Below are 18,668 nucleotides of genomic sequence, written 5' to 3' on the forward strand. Positions count from 1 at the left end.
CAGCTGAGCCATCAGGAAGCTCAAGAATACTGGATTGGATAGCCTGTCCCTTCTGCAGGGGATCTTCCTGATCCAGAAGTCAAACTGCATTGCAGGCGAATTCTTTATCAACAGCACTACCAGGCAAGCCCCTCAATCCTAAGCGGTCTTGAAAAATTTACCCATTCTCTTTGTACCTCTGTTTTTCTCACTTTAAAATTAGGGAGAGTGGATTAGAATAGGTAGTTTGTGACCTTTTTAAGAGTCATAGATTCTTTTCAGAAACCAATAAATACTATCAATGCTCTCCACAAACACTTTATATACATATATCATGGAAATAAGTTGACATATTTTATAAGACTATGAAAAGTTTTCATGTGTATATTTATTAATATGCTATGAAAACATTAACGAAATGTTTTATAACATTTAAAGGTAGATACACACATTAGATACACACATACACAAAACCCTCTCCAAACTTTATAATAAAGAAAGCACAAAACTCCTAAGCTGGAAGAAAGCATTTATCCAAAGAAAGAAACAAAAGATTTATAGATGTGAAATGTTTTGTAATATTAAAGTCCAAAATCTTTTAAGTTCTCGAAGCATATTCATTTCAGATAGGGATGAAGCTGTTTAACCTTAGCCTTTCTTGACAATCCAATCCTGACTGGTCGACTGCATGTCTTAAGAGGTAGTACTCTTGAAATTCCATATGAAAAACTGCTACCTAAAAATGTAAGACAAGAAAAGTACATAAGGGAGTAAAAATCACTCATAGTTTCTCTGCTTAAAAATGACTACTAACTTCTAAAATCACGATACTAACAACATTTACTGAGTCACTGAGCTAGTGCTTTGAGTGCATTAGTTTACTTACTCTTATCTCCATTTTTTAAATGTGGAAAACTCAGCACACAGAAGTTAAGTAACTTGCCCAACATAACATAACATAGCAACTAAATAAAATCAGCATTCCAGTCATGCAATCTGGCTTAACATTAACAAAACTATACAGAGTTTAAACTTAACATGATGTAGTGGCTGTAAAGACTATGTTATTTTTCTGTTAGAAGTTATTAGACTATATCATTAATACGTATATGTGGCTTCTAATAGAGATTATTATATATACCATATATTATATAGTATATATTAGTATATATACTATATATATATAATATACATATACATATATACATATACATATATACATATGTATATACATATACACATATGTATGCATATATACATATATACATATGTATATATGTATATACACTATACATATATATACACACACTATATATATATGTATATATGTATATATACACATATATATTAGTGTATATATATATGCTAATATATATTATATATAAGCATATATATACTATATATTATATATATATATACAGCATATATTATATATATGCTGTATATTATTATATATAGCACAAATGTATTTCATCATCATGTATCAATGGAGAGCTCTAATTTTGAAGTTTTATTTAACATGACACTAACATTTTGTAAAAAGTTCAAAACATTTGGCTATCTGATGCAAAGAACTCATTGGAAAAAACCCTGATGCTAGGAAAGATTGAAGGTGGGAAGAAAAGGGGACAACAGAGGATGAGATGGTTGGATGGCATCACTGACTTGATGGACATGAGTTTGAGCAAGCTCCATGAGTCGGTAATGGACAGGGAAGCCTGATGTGCTGCAGTCCCTGGGGTCGCAAAGAGTTGGACACAACTGAGCGACTGAACTGAACTAAACTGAATACACCTTACTAATCAGTTAACCAAACAGGAAGAATCAACTACTCTTGATAACGAGTACCTCTTATTATCAAAATACCTCTTTGAATATTTTTTAAATAAACAGTAGGGTATATATGTGAAGCTAAAAAGGTATCAAGCTTTCATCAATTAGTATGACCTTAATATAATAGCACATTATGCCAAAAACAGTGTAATTAACCTAATGCTAAATATGGTAAAAGGTAAATAGCATAATTTATACCAAGTTGAATCAAATATAAATTGTGTATGTATATATGCAAATAATAATGAAATAAAATATAAAATTTAGCTATATGTAAATAGGGAGAAAACAATATAAAATAGCTATAAATCAGTTTAATATACTTTATTAAACATTAAAATTATAAAGTTAATTGTAAAAATAAGAGAAAATGTATTCCTATATTTTTTCATTTCTTAAAAAAGAGATGATCTAATTAAAATAAAATTGTTGGCTCATGTCTACTACACATAATTTGGTTATAAATTAGATAACTTGGCAATTTATGCTAAGTGTACTTCTTTATTATGAAATTATTGTTTCAGAACAAAGTCATGATTAGTCTATTTGATTACCTATCCAAAGTATGTCTTTCCCCTTTAATATTCTAATACAATAGATATTTCTGGTAATTTTGCAACTTCTGGGAAATCGCTGAACAAATTTGTAACAACAGCAGGTCTCTGGCAAAGGACCTAATCTTAAACAGTCACTAATGAGTGGCTATAAGGATATACTTCTTTTCATGAAGAAAATTATGTAAAAAGTAAATCCCTTTTTCTATTACTAGGTACTAGATTAATTTATTGCTTTGTGTTATTTAACAATTCTATACATCCAAGCATAATACCAGCAACTGCTCATTTAGACATCAATGTTAAAGAAAAAATTCATGAAGTTTATTAGTGGTCTTTTAAAAACAATACCAACTCAGTTGCTTTTTTAAATCCTTAGAACTCAAAGTTCCAGTTCAACTCAAACACTAGCAGCACCTCCATTTGCTAGAAGCTTGATAGGAATGCAGAAACCAATACAATGTTGTAAAGTAAAATAAATAAATTAATTAATTTTTTAAAAAAGGAAAAAAAATTTTTAAAAAGGAATGCAGAATCTTAGAGTCTACCACACAGCAAAATCAGAATCATTTAACAAAACACCCAGGTGATGTACATGTCAAATGAAAGCGAAACACACAACGTGAGAGCTGAGATTTAGAAAAGGCAGAGGAACCAGAGATCAAATTGCAAAGCAAGAGAATTCCAGAAAAACATCTTCTTCTGTTTTATTGATTATGCCAAAGCCTTTGACTGTGTGAATCACAACAAACTGCAGAAAATTCTTCAAGAGATGGGAATACCAGACCACCTGACCTGCCTCTTAAGAAATCTGTATGCAGGTCAGGAAGCAACAGTTAGAACTGGACATGGAACAACAGGCTGGTTCCAAATCGGGAAAGGAGTACGCATCAAGGATGTAAATTGTCGCGCTGCTTATTTAACTTATATGCAGAGGATATCATGAAAAATGCAGGACTGGATGAAGCAAAGCTGGAATCAAGATTGCTGGGAGAAACATCAATAACCTCAGATATACAGATGCACCACCCTTATGCAGAAAGCTAAGAACTAAAGAGCCTCTTGATCAAAGTGAAAAAGGAGAGTGGAAAAAGTTGGCTTAAAGCTCAACATTCAGAAAACTAAGATCATGGCATCTGGTCCCATCAATTCATGGAAAATAGATGGGGAAACAGTGAAAACTGTGAGACTTAATTTTGGGGGGCTCTAAAATCACTGCAGATGGCGACTGCAGCCATGAAATTAAAAGACATTTGCTCCTTGGAAGAAAAGTTATGACCAACCTAGAGAGCATATTAAAAAGCAAAGGCATTACTTTTCCAACAAATTTCCGTCTAATCAAAACTACGGTTTTTCCAGTAGTCATGTGTGGAGTATGGATGTGACAGCTGGACTATAAAGAAAGTTGAGCACCGAAGAATTAATGCTTTTGAACTGTGGTGTTGGAGAAGACTCCTGAGAGTCTCTTGGACTGCAAAGAGATCCAATCAGTCCATCCTAAAGGAAATCAGTCCTGAATATTCATTGGAAGGACTGATGCTGAAGCTGAAACTCCAATACTTTGGCCACCTGATGCGAAGAACTGACTCAACTGGAAAAGACCCTGATGCTGGGAAAGACTGAAGGCGGGAGGAGAAGGGGATGACAGGATGAGATGGTTGGATGGCATCACCGACTCAATGGACATGAGTTTGAGTAAACTCTGGAAGTTGGTGATGGACAGGGAAGCCTGGCGTGCTGCAGTCCATGGGGTTGCAAAGAGTCAGACACGACTAAGTGATTGAACTGAACTGAACTGAACTGAGAGCTGTGAGTTTCAGTTTTGTTTGGGGACATACTGAGGAGCATACCCTCCAGATACAGCCTCTCACAAAGCTCTAAAGAACTGCTCTGGACAAGTTAGAGAGGAGGTGCGCATACATGTGATTTTGGAGAAGAGGTATATGCAACCAGACTCACATCTTGGTAGAAGTTTAGTGCCAGTGAGGAGTAACAGATGTTTTAGTCAATTATTTCAGTGCTTTTCTAAGTATGGGAAGATGCAAGAAATTAGGTTCATACAATTTTCTCTTGAAAATATCTATCTGGAAAACCTGTTCTGCCAGTTTTTCCAGAGCACAGAATGCCTCATTCCTTATCTCTGCCCTGAACTCCTTTCAGACTATGCTAGAGGTCAGCAAGAGCAGTGCCTAATTACTCACTCCTTGTAGAATCAGGTGACTCGTGACATTCTTTGGTTGACATATACATTAAAATTTGAGAAGTATTGGTACTAAATGATATATAAAGCTCCTGGCATACTGGCTAGCTGGCATTTGACACATTCAAAGTATTTGCCTCCTCCATACCAGAGAGAGAGGAGAGAGACTGAAAGGGAGATAGGATGCACTACAAATGCTGGTAGCAGAAACTTTAATTTGAGGCATCATGATGACAAGTGGGTGGGTATCAAAAACATTTCTGCACAATCAGAAGTCTTTCAGTACCTTTAAAAACACCCTGCATAAGTAGGGATCCGGTCTGCCTAGATAGAATTAGTCCATTTTTAGTCCATAATTTGTCCATTTTCCCCAGTACTTCCCAACTTTTCCCTCACACTATGGATTTTAACAAATCCCAGGTATATCATTCCATTTTTATGCACTTTGAAAGAGCCTTCACAATGATTCTAACATAGTATTAAGTAATTTTGGCTGACCTCTAACATTATTTTTCATATTTCTTGACAAGGAGGTACCTTTCCTTGTGAAGCCACAATAGAGTATTATGGGTTCAGATATTTCCAACAAATGTAACATTTCTTTTCCGATTTAGGCACATACTTTAATCTGTCTTAAATATCCATTTCATTAACACAATTATCATCAAGATGGCAATATGAGTTTGCGTTCTCTAATAATCTTCCTCTATCAGAGAATACGTTCCTAAACCCAATTTCTTCCTTTCCTCCTGTTCTAGAAGAAACTACCCCTATCCTTTTCAGGCTAATTCTACTACCCCACTTTCATTCTCATAGAGTATTGTTCCTTAAATTATTTCCTTTTTTCAGGGGAGTAAACCCACAGGCTTTTGATCTTCCAAGGACTTGGATTAATATTTAAGAGTATTTCATTGAAAGCTAAGAAAAAAGAAATTATGCAGTTTTGAAGTGACTGAATAAAAAGTGTCAGGGACAGCAATTTCTCCTAATGAGAAGCCAGAAGAAATGCTTTGAGAAGTGATGAAAGACTGAAGATATTTTGATAAATATATTTCACCTACATCATCATTCTTTCTAGATCTAGTCTTGTATAAAACCAGCAATTTCAGATCAAATGAAAATGTAGTCATTTAGAAAATAATTCCCTAATTTCAATCCAACCCCTACCTCACTCTCATTGGTACTACAAGTTAGAACAGATGGTAGACTTAGTGTACTTTATTCTGATATTACAGACCTCTTAGGCAAAGAATAAGGTTAGCTGTTTAACTTTTCTTTAGTTTGATTCTTTTATAATCAAACATTTAAATGCCATAGTACTAAATGATGTTAATATATCTAAATGGTGCTAATTTCTTTCAAAATTACATATAAAATGTTCATATAAACAGCCCTATAATATTTAAAGGATAGAAAACAATGATAATAAATTTATAATTGGGAGTAACACCAATGTAAATCTAACTTAGACAAATGCCTTTTTTGCTTTTGGTAATTAATGTTACATACATTAGATGTACATATTAGATATATGTAATACCCATCTTATCATATAGCTACTGCAAGACATCACTGAAGATATTTAAACAGCTTTATAGAGTATATTTTCTAGTTACATTCTAAATGATTTTTTTCATTTGTAACCAGTTTTTAACTATTTGTATCAACAAATTATTAATGTTTACAAAAGTATTAAATCTTTGTATTTATTTTTTAACAACCTAAGCATATTTTCCTTATGCTAAAAATACAAGAATGCAGTAATCATCTTAGAAAGTATTAAAGAAAATAACCAAAACTCCTACCTGCCTTCAGTAGATAATTAAATTTTTCTCCCTTAAATTCATCAGAGAAAAAAGTTGGTCTTTCAGGTGAAGGATCTTCACAACCTGAAAATAAAGATCAATGTGTTATAACAAAAAGTAACTTTTTATATGAAGTGTCAATACTATAAACAAATTACTTTTTCAGAAATATTCCCTCCCATTGGTTCCTTATATATAATAGAAAAATAATAACATCAATAAACTTTGTCTTACACCTTATGTTCTTTTTTGCCAAAATTATATATTTGGCCTACAAAGGAAAAAATGCCATATTTTATCTCAGAAAGTACATTTTAAAATCAATTTCATACCTTCCTTAGAAGTAGAATAAAGTAATTCTTCCTCTGGTGTTCTTAGATAGCAATCATTAGGAACTTCCTGTTCACCATTTTTGGGAACTGTTTTCCATTTAAATAAACTTTGGTGTTTTTTATGCATATTAGGACTTGCTATCATATCACCAAGCAAAGAAGATGAACATAATTTGTTTTCTGTACCCATTTTCAAACCTTTTTTTATCCCTATTTTTACCTCCTCAACAGCATTGCTTCCTACAAAGTAATTTTCTTGCCTATTGTTGGTTTCCACAGTGCTTAGAATTTCATTTTCTTTACTAATTTCATGAAACATACGAAGTTCTTCAAGCACTAAATTAAATTTACTCTTCATTTCAAAATTGTTTGCTATTGTCGGAACGTCTGTTGATAAACACTTGGCAGTTAAGTCCTGAAAACATTCATTGTTCCCTACACTCAAATGAGTTTCAAACTGATGATTAAAACATTCTGAAGAGTCATTCTTTGGATGAAAATGCTTTGAATTAGCTAACTCACTTTCTTGAAAAATACTCTCATATTCATTTCTGTCAACTACATTACTTTGATTAACGTATTTAGTCTCTTCCATATCCAATTTAGTCATTAATGAAACTGGTTGCACAATAAACGTGTCATCCGTTGAATAAAAATTATTTTTCTCTTCTTTTTCTGTCTTAATGTCTTCATAACCTTGGCAAAAGTTTGTTAAATTTTGTGCTGTGATTTTTTCTTCCTCCTTCAAAGTTAAGTCATATTTTTTACATTCAATTTCATTTATCAAGTTCCCAAAATCTAGCACCTGAGTTACAGTCATGGAATTGGTTTGTTCACTATGCTTTTTGTCACAGCTTGCCTGTAAAGCCTGTTGCCTAGTATTGAAGAAATCTTTAAATATGTAGTTAAAATTAAAACTACTGATCTTATTATGCTTTTGCTTTCCTTCAGCATATAAATCTTGGTTCTGCACATTTACTTCATAAGTTTTTTTGTTAATATATTTCCAGTTCTGTGTAAATTGAGAACAAGACCTAACATGTGTTTTATTAGTTTTAGAGCTACAATGAACCCAATTTTCCACACTCATGATTTGTTCAGGACAATTCTTATTCTTGTAACTAATTTCTTTTGTCAGAAAAATTTCATCAGTGTCGTCAAAGTCCATTAAAAGAGGAATTTTTTCATATGTTTCAAAAATTGGAAAGTGTATGTTTTTACTTGTCATACTGAAGGAATTGGTAAGTTTTTTCTTAGACTCTTCAAAAATTTGTTCACTTTTAAATATTCTTTTCTTTAACATAGATTTCATATTATTTTCTAATAGTCTTGAAAAAGTTAAAGTCCTGACTGGATGTACAGTATGATTTTCCACTGTGATATTTTTTGGATAATTCAAATACATTATCCATTTGAAAATGCATCCCTCTTCTAATTTAGAATCATTTTCAACAATTGTAAAACAGACAAAGTCATTGAGCAAAGAAGTTATGCTGGTTTTCAATATAATATTTAGAGGGTCCAAAACATTGGTTTGTAAACATATGCTTGAAATATCATTATTTGTATTGACATTCATAGTCTCAGTTATTAGATTTTGAACATCAATTTGCTTTTTACACTTCAAAATCCCACACCAGATTAAGATATTATCTTTTTGGTTTCCTGAAGTGCTTTCACGGAAATAAAAAATTTCTGTAATGAAATTTTCAAAACTACTGCCTAAATGAAAATCTTTTTGTGTGGTATAATATCTGAAGTGTAGCATATTATCATTTTCTCCTTTATATTTTAAGCAAAAAATTTGCTTTAAAGCTTTTTGACTACCCAGTGTTTCTGTCATGAAAGGCTTTGCTTTTTCATCATGTGTTTTCATGACTTTCATATTGTGATAATTTCCTTTACTTAGATCTATTTCTAAAAATTGTTGCAAATTCAGCATTTCTCCAGCTTTTTCCATATTTTCATATTTCACCTTGTAACTATCCACAGTCCAACTATTTTCCTTATTTTTTCTCAAAATATATATAATGTTACAGTCCCAGTTTTGCAGTTTTTCCAATCTGGTAAATATGTAGCTGTACAGGCCTGTTTCTGTCTCCTTGCAATTTGCATTTTCTAGTTTTATAGTGAAATTCTTTGCAGAGTCTATTGCATCAGACTTGATACTACTGTGATTATAGTAGTGTAAACTGATCAAGTCTTTTTTTCTCACACAAACACTTTGGTTGCTGAGTGACTGGTGGTTACTTTCATAACACTCAGAAAAAATATTTTCTGCATCCACAATTTTTTTATCACTCTGTAACTTTTGCTTCTTAACATCAGGTCTATTTTGGGACCAGTGAATGTTTGTGAAATCCCTAACATATGCCTCATTTTTGTCATTTTTCTTCCCTATTTCCTTTAAATAGACAGAGGACATTTTGCTATTTAAATCAGTTGGAAACTCAGGGATACTTGTTATACTCTTATCTCTAAAGTAGCTAGGTTTGGCAATTTCCATGCTGGGCTGGTTTTGAGATTTTGATATTTTTAGTGTAGATGCTGGAATGCTATTTTCTTTTTTCTTTGATGGCATAACACTACCAGCTTTACATCTGTTCTTAATATCATGAAATGTTGATTTGGTGTCCTTGTAAAAGGTAATATCTAAAAATGGATTTTCTGTCAGTTTTATGTCATTATTGTCTTCCTGACTATTGTCTCTCTCTTGGACTAAATATTGTTTTCCATCCTCGTTTTTAATTACACGTACATCGTGTACAGAGGCGTGGGACAGCTGACCAGCCTCTGTTTCAAATGTATCACTGCAACGCATATCGAAAATCTCTCTGTCATACAGCCCTGGTTCACAAGACGTTCTAGAAGCCTTCACACCAGAAGCAAAATTTTGTGAGGGTAGAGACGGCAAACAACTATTCATCTCAATTTTGCTATTTTGGTAATCCGGATTATGTATCTGTTTCTCACTGACAGATTTCTTCACACTCGAGCCTGTGGTGTTACCAAAAATCTCCTTAGTTGAAATCATGAGCCCTTTGACGGGTCTGAGCGGCAACTCCCAGACTTTTTCCACCTCAGACAAGCAAGGCACCAAAGGCAGCCTCCACTCCACCTCAGAAACACCACCAGGCTCCTCAAGACGGGGTCTCTTACTACGGGGTGGTAGGGAATCAGGGTCGTCAGCAGGTGGTAAAGGGGAGACAGGCTCCCCGAGTTCGGAAACCTGAGGGTCGCGCTGCGTGAGCGACATGACAGCGAACTGAGGGAATCTGTCACAGGTTCCAGGCAGACTCGGGTCTCAGCCGGTACCAGGCGGCTCTGAACCAACACACCCCCTCCAGCCCCGCCTCGGTCACGCCCCCGCCACGCCCCCAGTGCCCGCCCCAGGGCCACGCCCCCACCCACTCCCCTGCAGCGAGCCCCACCCACGTAGTCTCTACCTCAGAAAACACCAAGCGCCTGGGACCGTTATTTTGTCTATTTTTAGCGACAATTGCTGTTGTTACAATTGTAGCTGATCTAAACTTTTTCTTCCCTCTGGTTAGAATTTTAAAAACAAGTCAAAATCTTTTTTTTTTTTAATTTGTGAACGGAGACAGCTGTACTTTTTAAATTCTAAAATTCTGTTTTTTTCTCAGAAGAACGTCTCCACAGTTTCTCTGGACCCATCTTGTCCATTGAAAATGTGTAGCTCTGTAAACACCAGACCAAATCTCCCTGTGTGTGGTAAAACTTCCTAAAGTGCTCTTAATGATGCCAGTGGCGTTTAAAATCATATTCCCACTTCAGTCTTGAAGTGTGTTTTGAGAGAAGGCAGCACTGGTACTTAACAGTCTGAATACTTCAGGAAAAAAGTCGTGTGGAAATTATTATCCAGATAACTATTAATCTACACTTTAAGATTGTAGAAAATTTTCAATGAACTGTGGAGTTTTCTTTCCCAATGTTGTGAATACAATTACTTAAAAATTATATGTTTCAACTATTCTATTTATTGTAAGTGTAATCAGACAGTTCTGACTTACATAATAAATTTTGTAAATGTTATTTTTCTTTTTCTTCTGGTTTGAAAACAATATATTTATTCTCTTCAATCAATTCTGATTTTTGTGAATGTCATAATTCTAAAGAAAGCTATTTTCAAAATGTTTACTATTATTCTTATATACATGTTCATTAAGAAATATGTAATTACTGTTCAGTAATCAAAAGCTTCTATCCCCTTGATGATAGTTTCAAATTTGATAAGCTGTACATTCACAGATACATACATACATATATACATCTATATATATATATATATAAAATCTCAGAAACTGTAAGTGTATAAATGGCAAACTATGACTGGCATACTACTTTAGTTAATAAACATCATCAGTCTCTTGTCTCATAAATATTCTTAGATATATTATGATTCCAATTCTAGATGTTACTTTAGCTTGTGAATTCCTCCAGAGAAATGTTTACTTAAATTTATAGAAAGCCTTACAGTATAAGCACTTCATCAACGCTATAAATATAAATGTGGCAATGGTTCAGGTTACATATCAGGAAGTTCTCAAAGTGCTGTTCCTATATATCTTTAGTTGCATTGTTGTTTTTTTTTAATCTCAGATTTTCCAAAATTCTACACTTTATTCAAATGCAGTCTGTGGTATGCTTTGACCAACCCATAGACTGACTTGCATAGCCAGGTCAGTTCAGTCGCTCAGTCGCATCCGACTCTTTGCGACCCCATGAACCACAGCACACCAGGCCTCCCTGTCAATCATCAACTCCTGGAGTTCACCCAAACCCATGTCCATTGAGTCAGTGATGCCATTCAACCATCTCATCCTCTGTCGTCCCCTTCTCCTCCTGCCTTCAATCTTTCCCAGCATCAGGGTCTTTTCAAATGAATCAGCTCTTTGCATCAGGTGGCCAAAGTATTGGAGTTTCAATTTCAACACCAGTCCTTCCAATGAACACCCAGGACTGATCTCTTTTAGGATGGACTGGTTGGCAAAAACTATAAAACTCCTAGAGGAGAACATAGGCAAAACACTCTCTGACATAAATCACAGCAAGATCTTCTATGACCCACCTCCCAGAATATTGGAAATAAAAGCAAAAATAAACAAATGGGACCTAATGAAAATTAAAAGCTTTTGCACTACAAAGGAAACTATAAGTAAGGTGAAAAGACAGCCCTCAGATTGGGAGAAAATAATAGCAAATGAGGAAACAGACAAAGGATTAATCTCAAAAATATACAAGCAACTCCTGAAGCTCAATTCCAGAAAAATAAATGACCCAATCAAAAAATGGGCCAAAGAACTAAACAGACATTTCTCCAAAGAAGACATACAGATGGCTAACAAACACATGAAAAGATGCTCCACATCACTCATTATCAGAGAAATGCAAATCAAAACCACAATGAGGTACCATTACACGCCAGTCAGGATGGCTGCTATCCAAAAGTCTACAAGCAATAAATGCTGGAGAGGGTGTGGAGAAAAGGGAACCCTCTTACACTGTTGGTGGGAATGCAAACTAGTACAGCCACTATGGAAAACAGTGTGGAGATTTCTTAAAAAACTGGAAATAGAACTACCATATGACCCAGCAATACCACTTCTGGGCATACACACTGAGGAATCCAGATCTGAAAGAGACACGTGCACCCCAATGTTCATTGCAGCACTGTTTATAATAGCCAGGACATGGAAGCAACCTAGATGCCCATCAGCAGATGAATGGATAAGAAAGCTGTGGTACATATACACCATGGAATATTATGCAGCCGTTAAAAAGAATTCATTTGAATCAGTTCTAATGAGATGGATGAAACTGGAGCCCATTATACAGAGTGAAGTAAGCCAGAAAGATAAAGATCATTACAGTATACTAACACATATATACGGAATTTAGAAAGATGGTAATGATGGCCCTATATGCAGGGCAGAAGAAGAGACGCAGAAGTACAGAACAGACTTTTGAACTCTGTGGGAGAAGGGGAGGGTGGGATGTTTCGAAAGAACAGCATGTATATTATCTGTGGTGAAACAGACCACCAGCCCAGGTGGGAAGCATGAGTCAAGTGTTCGGGCCTGGTGGGCTGGGAAGACCCAGAGGAATCGGGTTGAGAGGGAGGTGGGATGGGGGACCAGGATGGGGAATTCGTGTAACTCTATGGCTGATTCATATCAATGTATGACAAAACCTACTGAAAAATAAAAAATTAAAAAAAAAAAAATAGGATGGACTGGTTGGATCTCCTTGTAGTCCAAGGGACTCTCAAGAGTCTTCTCCAACATCATAGTTCAAAAGCATTAATTCTTCAGCTCTCAGTTTTCTTTATAGTCCAACTCTCAGTGGATGTAATTGGTATAGTGACATAATATTAGAAATAAGCTTTCTATCAGTATAGTAACTGTTATAGTTTTGTGATTCTAGATAGATCTGTAACTTGGTGTTTTTTTCTTCAACTTGCTCATTTTCCCAGGAACACACTATTTTTTAAATCTCTATCACACCATTATTTTAAAATTGCATTAAGGACTAGAATTCAAATAAAACTCAGTTTTCCATTTAATTCAATAATTGTTTGAGAACTATGTCTAAGATGCAGTTAAATGTATAGGAATGCATGGGTTTTTTTTTTATGTTTTGAAGAAATTTATAGCAATAAGGTCAGAAAAAGAAATCTTTTCTCAAACTTACTTGTTTCAACATTAATGACCACTGTCATTTTAATCAATGTCTATTGAAACTACTATGTGCATTTTCCTTGAGTTTTAAAATGCTGTCTTGAAAATAGACTAGTTACAAGTGATAAGTGCAAAAAAATTGTATCTTCAACTCATTTTAATCAAAATACACGTGAGACTTCTAATCTTACCTACTCTTGAAAGCCCATTTTAAATGTCCCGTTTTTCTGTATCACTTTACCTGCCCTTCCTTTGAAAAATCCTACCTCCTTTAATAACAATAAACTGAGCTTTAAGGCCAGCACCAGTCATTCCTTTCAGCTTTGTGTCCTATTACAGTGCAGCTCTGAAGGAAAGAATGAGATAAATACCATAGTGAAAATATGACTCTAGTTCCTGTTAAAGTCAAAAGTTCACCCAGTACCTCAGGATGCCTGAAGTCCAATGTCCTTAGCTCAGTGCGGCAGATCTTCACAGCTAGATCATACCTTAACTTTTATGGCTTCATCTGTTTTTATAATTTGCCCTGTGCTGCCTACACCAGACTGTTATTTTCTTGTCTTTTCATGTATGTTTTCAATGCCCTTCTCTTTCTCCATCTGACAAATTCCTTTTCAGTGTAAAAGGGTGCTACCCAAAAGTTACCTCCACTGAGGAAGTATCTTTTTTTTTTTTTTAGGAAGCATCTTTATTGCATCCTTGCCCTATCCAAATCCTAGGAAATATTACTTGGATCCTCATCTCTGTTCCTACAGAAGTTTATTGTCAACCATACTATAACACTTATAACTTTGTATTAAGTTGTTTACATCCCCTCTACTAGACTTGTCAATCAGGGCAAAGATCTTTTCATTTTTACACCCCCAGTGCCACAGTTAACTTCAATTAATGAAATAAAATGTAGGAATATTGCTGTTACTATACTTTTACCATTGGGCTTCCCTGGTGGGCTCAGTGGTAAAGAATCCACCTGCCATTGCAGGAGATGCAGGTTCAATCCTTGGATCAGGAAGATCCCCTGCAGCAGGAAATGGCAACCCACTCCAGAATTCTTGCCTGGGAAATCCTATGGACAGAGGAGCCTGGTGGGGTCGCACATGAGTTGGACATGATTAAATAACTAAATAACAACAACACTTTTACTAATCCAAATTCATTTAGTGGTGTCTTATGTGTATTTTAAGCTTCTGGTTTTGGTTTTGATTTTATATGTTAAAATGGAGAGTTGATTGAGCTCATATCAACATAAAGCCAAAATCTGACTTTAAATATTACTGGTTTTAATGTCATTTAAGTTTCATGGTAAGACCAGATATTTGACAGGGCAGTTTTTCTCTTTTATATCTTTTAATAAAGCATGTAAATGATGAATAAATACACTCAACCTAAAACTTTCAGACCAACAAGTTAATCAAATTTATTTTAAACACTTAATAAGAACAACTAACAAAAATATTTAAAACAAATACAGGGGTTAAAGAAGAAAATACCACCATTTACTAAAAATGTTTAAAATAAATATGGCTATAAATAACACAAAAAGCATTCTTTATAAAGTCAATAAGAAGCTCTAGTTGGGAAAATATTTAAGAAAACTGTGATGTTCTGTATATCCACATATGCAATTAACCTTTCAACTGAGTAACAACAGTAACTTATAAGTCTTAAATGAGACAATGTATATGCAAATACTTTGTTTTAAACTATCTCCTTATTATCCATTTTCATTAATAACATCATATCTACCCAGTCTCCTGAACTAGAAACTCTTACCATTATCCTTAATTTTTTTCTCTCTCTTACAGTCTTTTCCCATCACCCAATCCCTATGTAGACATTCATCAAATCTTATTAATTCCATATTAAATATGACCCAGGAATGACTCCTCTACTCTTTATCCCTAATGCTTCTGCTTTATTTTAGACCCTCATCACCTCCTGCTGAAAATAGCAAAAAGAATGGTCTTTTTACTAGTCTCCTCTTCGGACTTCCACCCACCACTATCATGAGATTTTTCTTCCTAAAATGTTAATCATTTTGTTGCTTGTTTCCTAACCAAGGACTTCTCTTGACTCATTGATGCCCATAGAATAAAATACAGACTCTTTAATTTGATATGCAAAGTACTTTGTAGTTCTCCAAACTGTTTTTTCAGCTGCTTCTTATCTTATTACACAACACAACTTGATTTCCTGCATCACTAAGCTTTTCACCATTCTTCAAAAATATAAAGCCCTTTCACAACTTCAAGTCTTGGGCATATACTTGTTCATTTGTGTAAGTATGATGTCAGGCTTTACTTAAAAGTCTTCTGAATTTCTTCCAGTTTACAGCTATGTTGTATGTTTAGATACCCACAGTTTCATCTGCTCCTCATTATTTAGTTCTAAATATGATTTCATTAATGTACTATTATATTTTTGCATGGTTAGCTATTTAAAGATAATTTTTTTCCCAAGCCCTGACTGTGGGAAAACCAGGGTAAATGTTCAACTATTTCCAACATTCCTTTGATGGTCTAATAAATTTCAGCACCAATTAAAAGATTCTTTGCTGCTGAGATAAAAGCAAGAGTCTGTATTATTTTGAAATTCATACAATCGTAAATAACACCTCTTTTAAAAAAACAATTGTGAATTCTTTTCAATTAACCTTTCACAAGAATCTTTTCAAGGTTTTGAGATGGCAAAATGTCCATAATTATTTTTATCATACAAACTTGTAATTACTTAGATTGTCTTCTCCTTTTGTACAATTTTTCTGCTGAGATTAGTCATTTTGTTATGGTTGGTTGCATCATAAATATTTAGCTGGGCATTGCAAATTCATAAAACTATAATTTACTTCAAAATTTGAAGGAATTATATACATTTATATTAAATACAAAATACAGTTTACATTAAAAACTACACTGAATGTAATTTTTTATCCTGAAAACAATATAGAATAACACTAAGTGAGTAGGCTCTGGAGTTAAATTGTCTGTGTTTAAATCTTTGGTCTACTTCTTCTTAGTTTTGTAATCTGAGCCTATAACTTAACCTTTCTGAGACAGATCCCTATAAATGGGGATTGTAAAGTAGTAATAGAACTTACTTCTTAGGCTATTGTGATTTAAATGAAGTATATCATATAAAGCATTTAGAAGACAGTTGGACATGTAAATAGATAATTATTAAACATTTCTTAAGGTATGATAGTTATTATTAACAACAAACTAGCAAAGTGTTAGACTAGTTCTTGCAGTTTGATTAATGCCAGCATCTCTATCCAACCCTCCATTTCAGTAATATCCTGTGGGTAGCTTAGAGTAGGCCTTGATGGAAGCATTTCTATTTAAATTGGCAAAATCAGAAACACTACAAATTAGGGAGTTTTTTTTTAAGTTCTAGACAAGCCAGGTGTCAAACAGTTACCAGCATAGTATTGAATCAAACTCTATTTTACAATATTTCAGATACGTTACTCTGTAAATTAATTCTCAGTACAGAATTGTAGCTGTGGTAAGCCAGGGAGTTTTTGTGTCTTGTCTGGCTAAAGTAGTGCATGCGTGCGTGCATGTGTGTGCAATTGCTAGGTCATGTCCAACTCAGACAGGCAATTCGACAGACTATATATTGGTACCAGGACATATTGTGAAAACTTTGTTACAACAAAACAAAACTATGTTAGTTTGTTTTCATCTCATTTGATAATTTTTATGGGTGAAGAATCCTAAATTTGCCACACACAAAAAAGTATAACTCTCTCAATATTTTAAGTTTGCCTATGGTTCTATAATTTCAGAATGACCATAGGTTCAGTTCAGAGGAAAGGAATGGATCAAAGAATGCTTCTTCTATCACTATTTAGGGCAGAACATAGTCACTGTTTACTATCAATCAATAATACTGGCAATTAAATAACATAATTTTCAAAGTACTTTAAGTGAATGTTCTCATCTGATTTGATTTAGATATCCTTCAATTTGCTGAATGAAATACCTGTTATCTGCAAGAAACTATGCCTCATACTGAAGTAAATACTATGACATATAAAATGTAATCTTTGTCTCTAACAAATACATTCCAGCCAGAAATATGCAGATAAAACGATAAAGGTGATATAAAACTAACACTACATTGCCCATTACATAGCCCAGTTAATCAGGCCATTTACAACTTTGTCCTAGACTGTTTTCTAGCCTGATCTCCAACTAATACATTCCCTTCTCCCACACCTCTCACACTCTACCTCACCAAGTTGCTTTCGATTCCCCAAACACTCATGTTTTCTTGTTACTCAGTTCTCAAGACATTTATTGAGTATTATGTTCCAGGCTTCCCTGATGGCTCAGTTGGTAGAGTCCGCCTGCAGTGTGGGAGACCCAGGTTCAATCCCTGGGTGAAAGATCCCCTGGAGAAGGAAATGGCAACCCACTCCAGTATTCTTGCCTGGAGAATTCCATGGACAGAAGAGCCTGGTGGGTTGCAGTCCATGGGGTCACAAAGAGTCAGACACAACTGAATGACTAACACTTCCACTTTCATGTTCCAGGAACTGTGTTATGTATTAGATATTCAAAATCAAGACGGTCTTTTTTCAAGGGGTTTACAATATAATAGGAGAAACAGGCATATAAAGTATGCAGACATATAATAGTATAAGTGCTACAATAGAGGAATACCCAAGCACTGAAGAGGCAAGATGAAATCTAGTCTGGAAGTTTAGGGAAGATACCTAGCAAGAAATGATGCCCAAAATCTCATTCTTAAAGGATACATTAATTCATTCCATGCTTAGGAGCCTATAATTTTCTGTAAAATACCTTTGTTTGTCTTCTCCATACTAAGCAGTTTTTATCTATATCCCCATTATTTCAGACATCTATTGTAACACTTATAAAATTACATAATGTTATATACTATCTCCTCTACTAAATTATTAGCTCCTTGACACTTAAAACAGTTACCTTGTTTACCTTTGTATTTCTAGTGTATAGCATGGGTCTTACCACATAATAGATAATAATAATTTTTAATTGTTGGGTTGACTATATACCAATTGAGTAATATTAGCACTATTAAGAAATTGATCGTTGTTATTGTTTAGTCACTAAGGCATGTCTAACTCTTTGCGAACTCATGGAGGGCAGCATGCTAGGCTTCCCTGTCCTTCTCTGTCTCCTGGAGTGTGCTCAAACTCATGTCCATTGAGTCAGTGATGCCATCCAATCATCTCATTCTCTGTGGAATTCAGTGAAGAATGAAGTAAGTTTTAGATAGGA

General features: G+C 34.3%; 1 protein-coding gene across 1 annotated transcript; it reads right to left on the bottom strand.

The window, feature by feature from the left end:
* Positions 1-423: 423 nt before the first annotated feature.
* RAD51AP2 (RAD51 associated protein 2) lies at positions 424-9,959 on the bottom strand. Its single transcript, XM_065927194.1, has 3 exons — positions 6,704-9,959; positions 6,372-6,455; positions 424-715 (listed from the first exon to the last, which is right to left on the bottom strand). Exons 1-3 carry the CDS (start codon positions 9,957-9,959, stop codon positions 597-599), a joined length of 3,459 nt encoding a protein of 1,152 aa, XP_065783266.1. The 3' UTR covers positions 424-596.
* Between the last annotated feature and the right edge of the window lie 8,709 nt (positions 9,960-18,668).

This window comes from Muntiacus reevesi, chromosome 3 (genome assembly GCF_963930625.1).
Source record: "Muntiacus reevesi chromosome 3, mMunRee1.1, whole genome shotgun sequence".
NCBI classification, from domain to species: domain Eukaryota; kingdom Metazoa; phylum Chordata; class Mammalia; order Artiodactyla; family Cervidae; genus Muntiacus; species Muntiacus reevesi.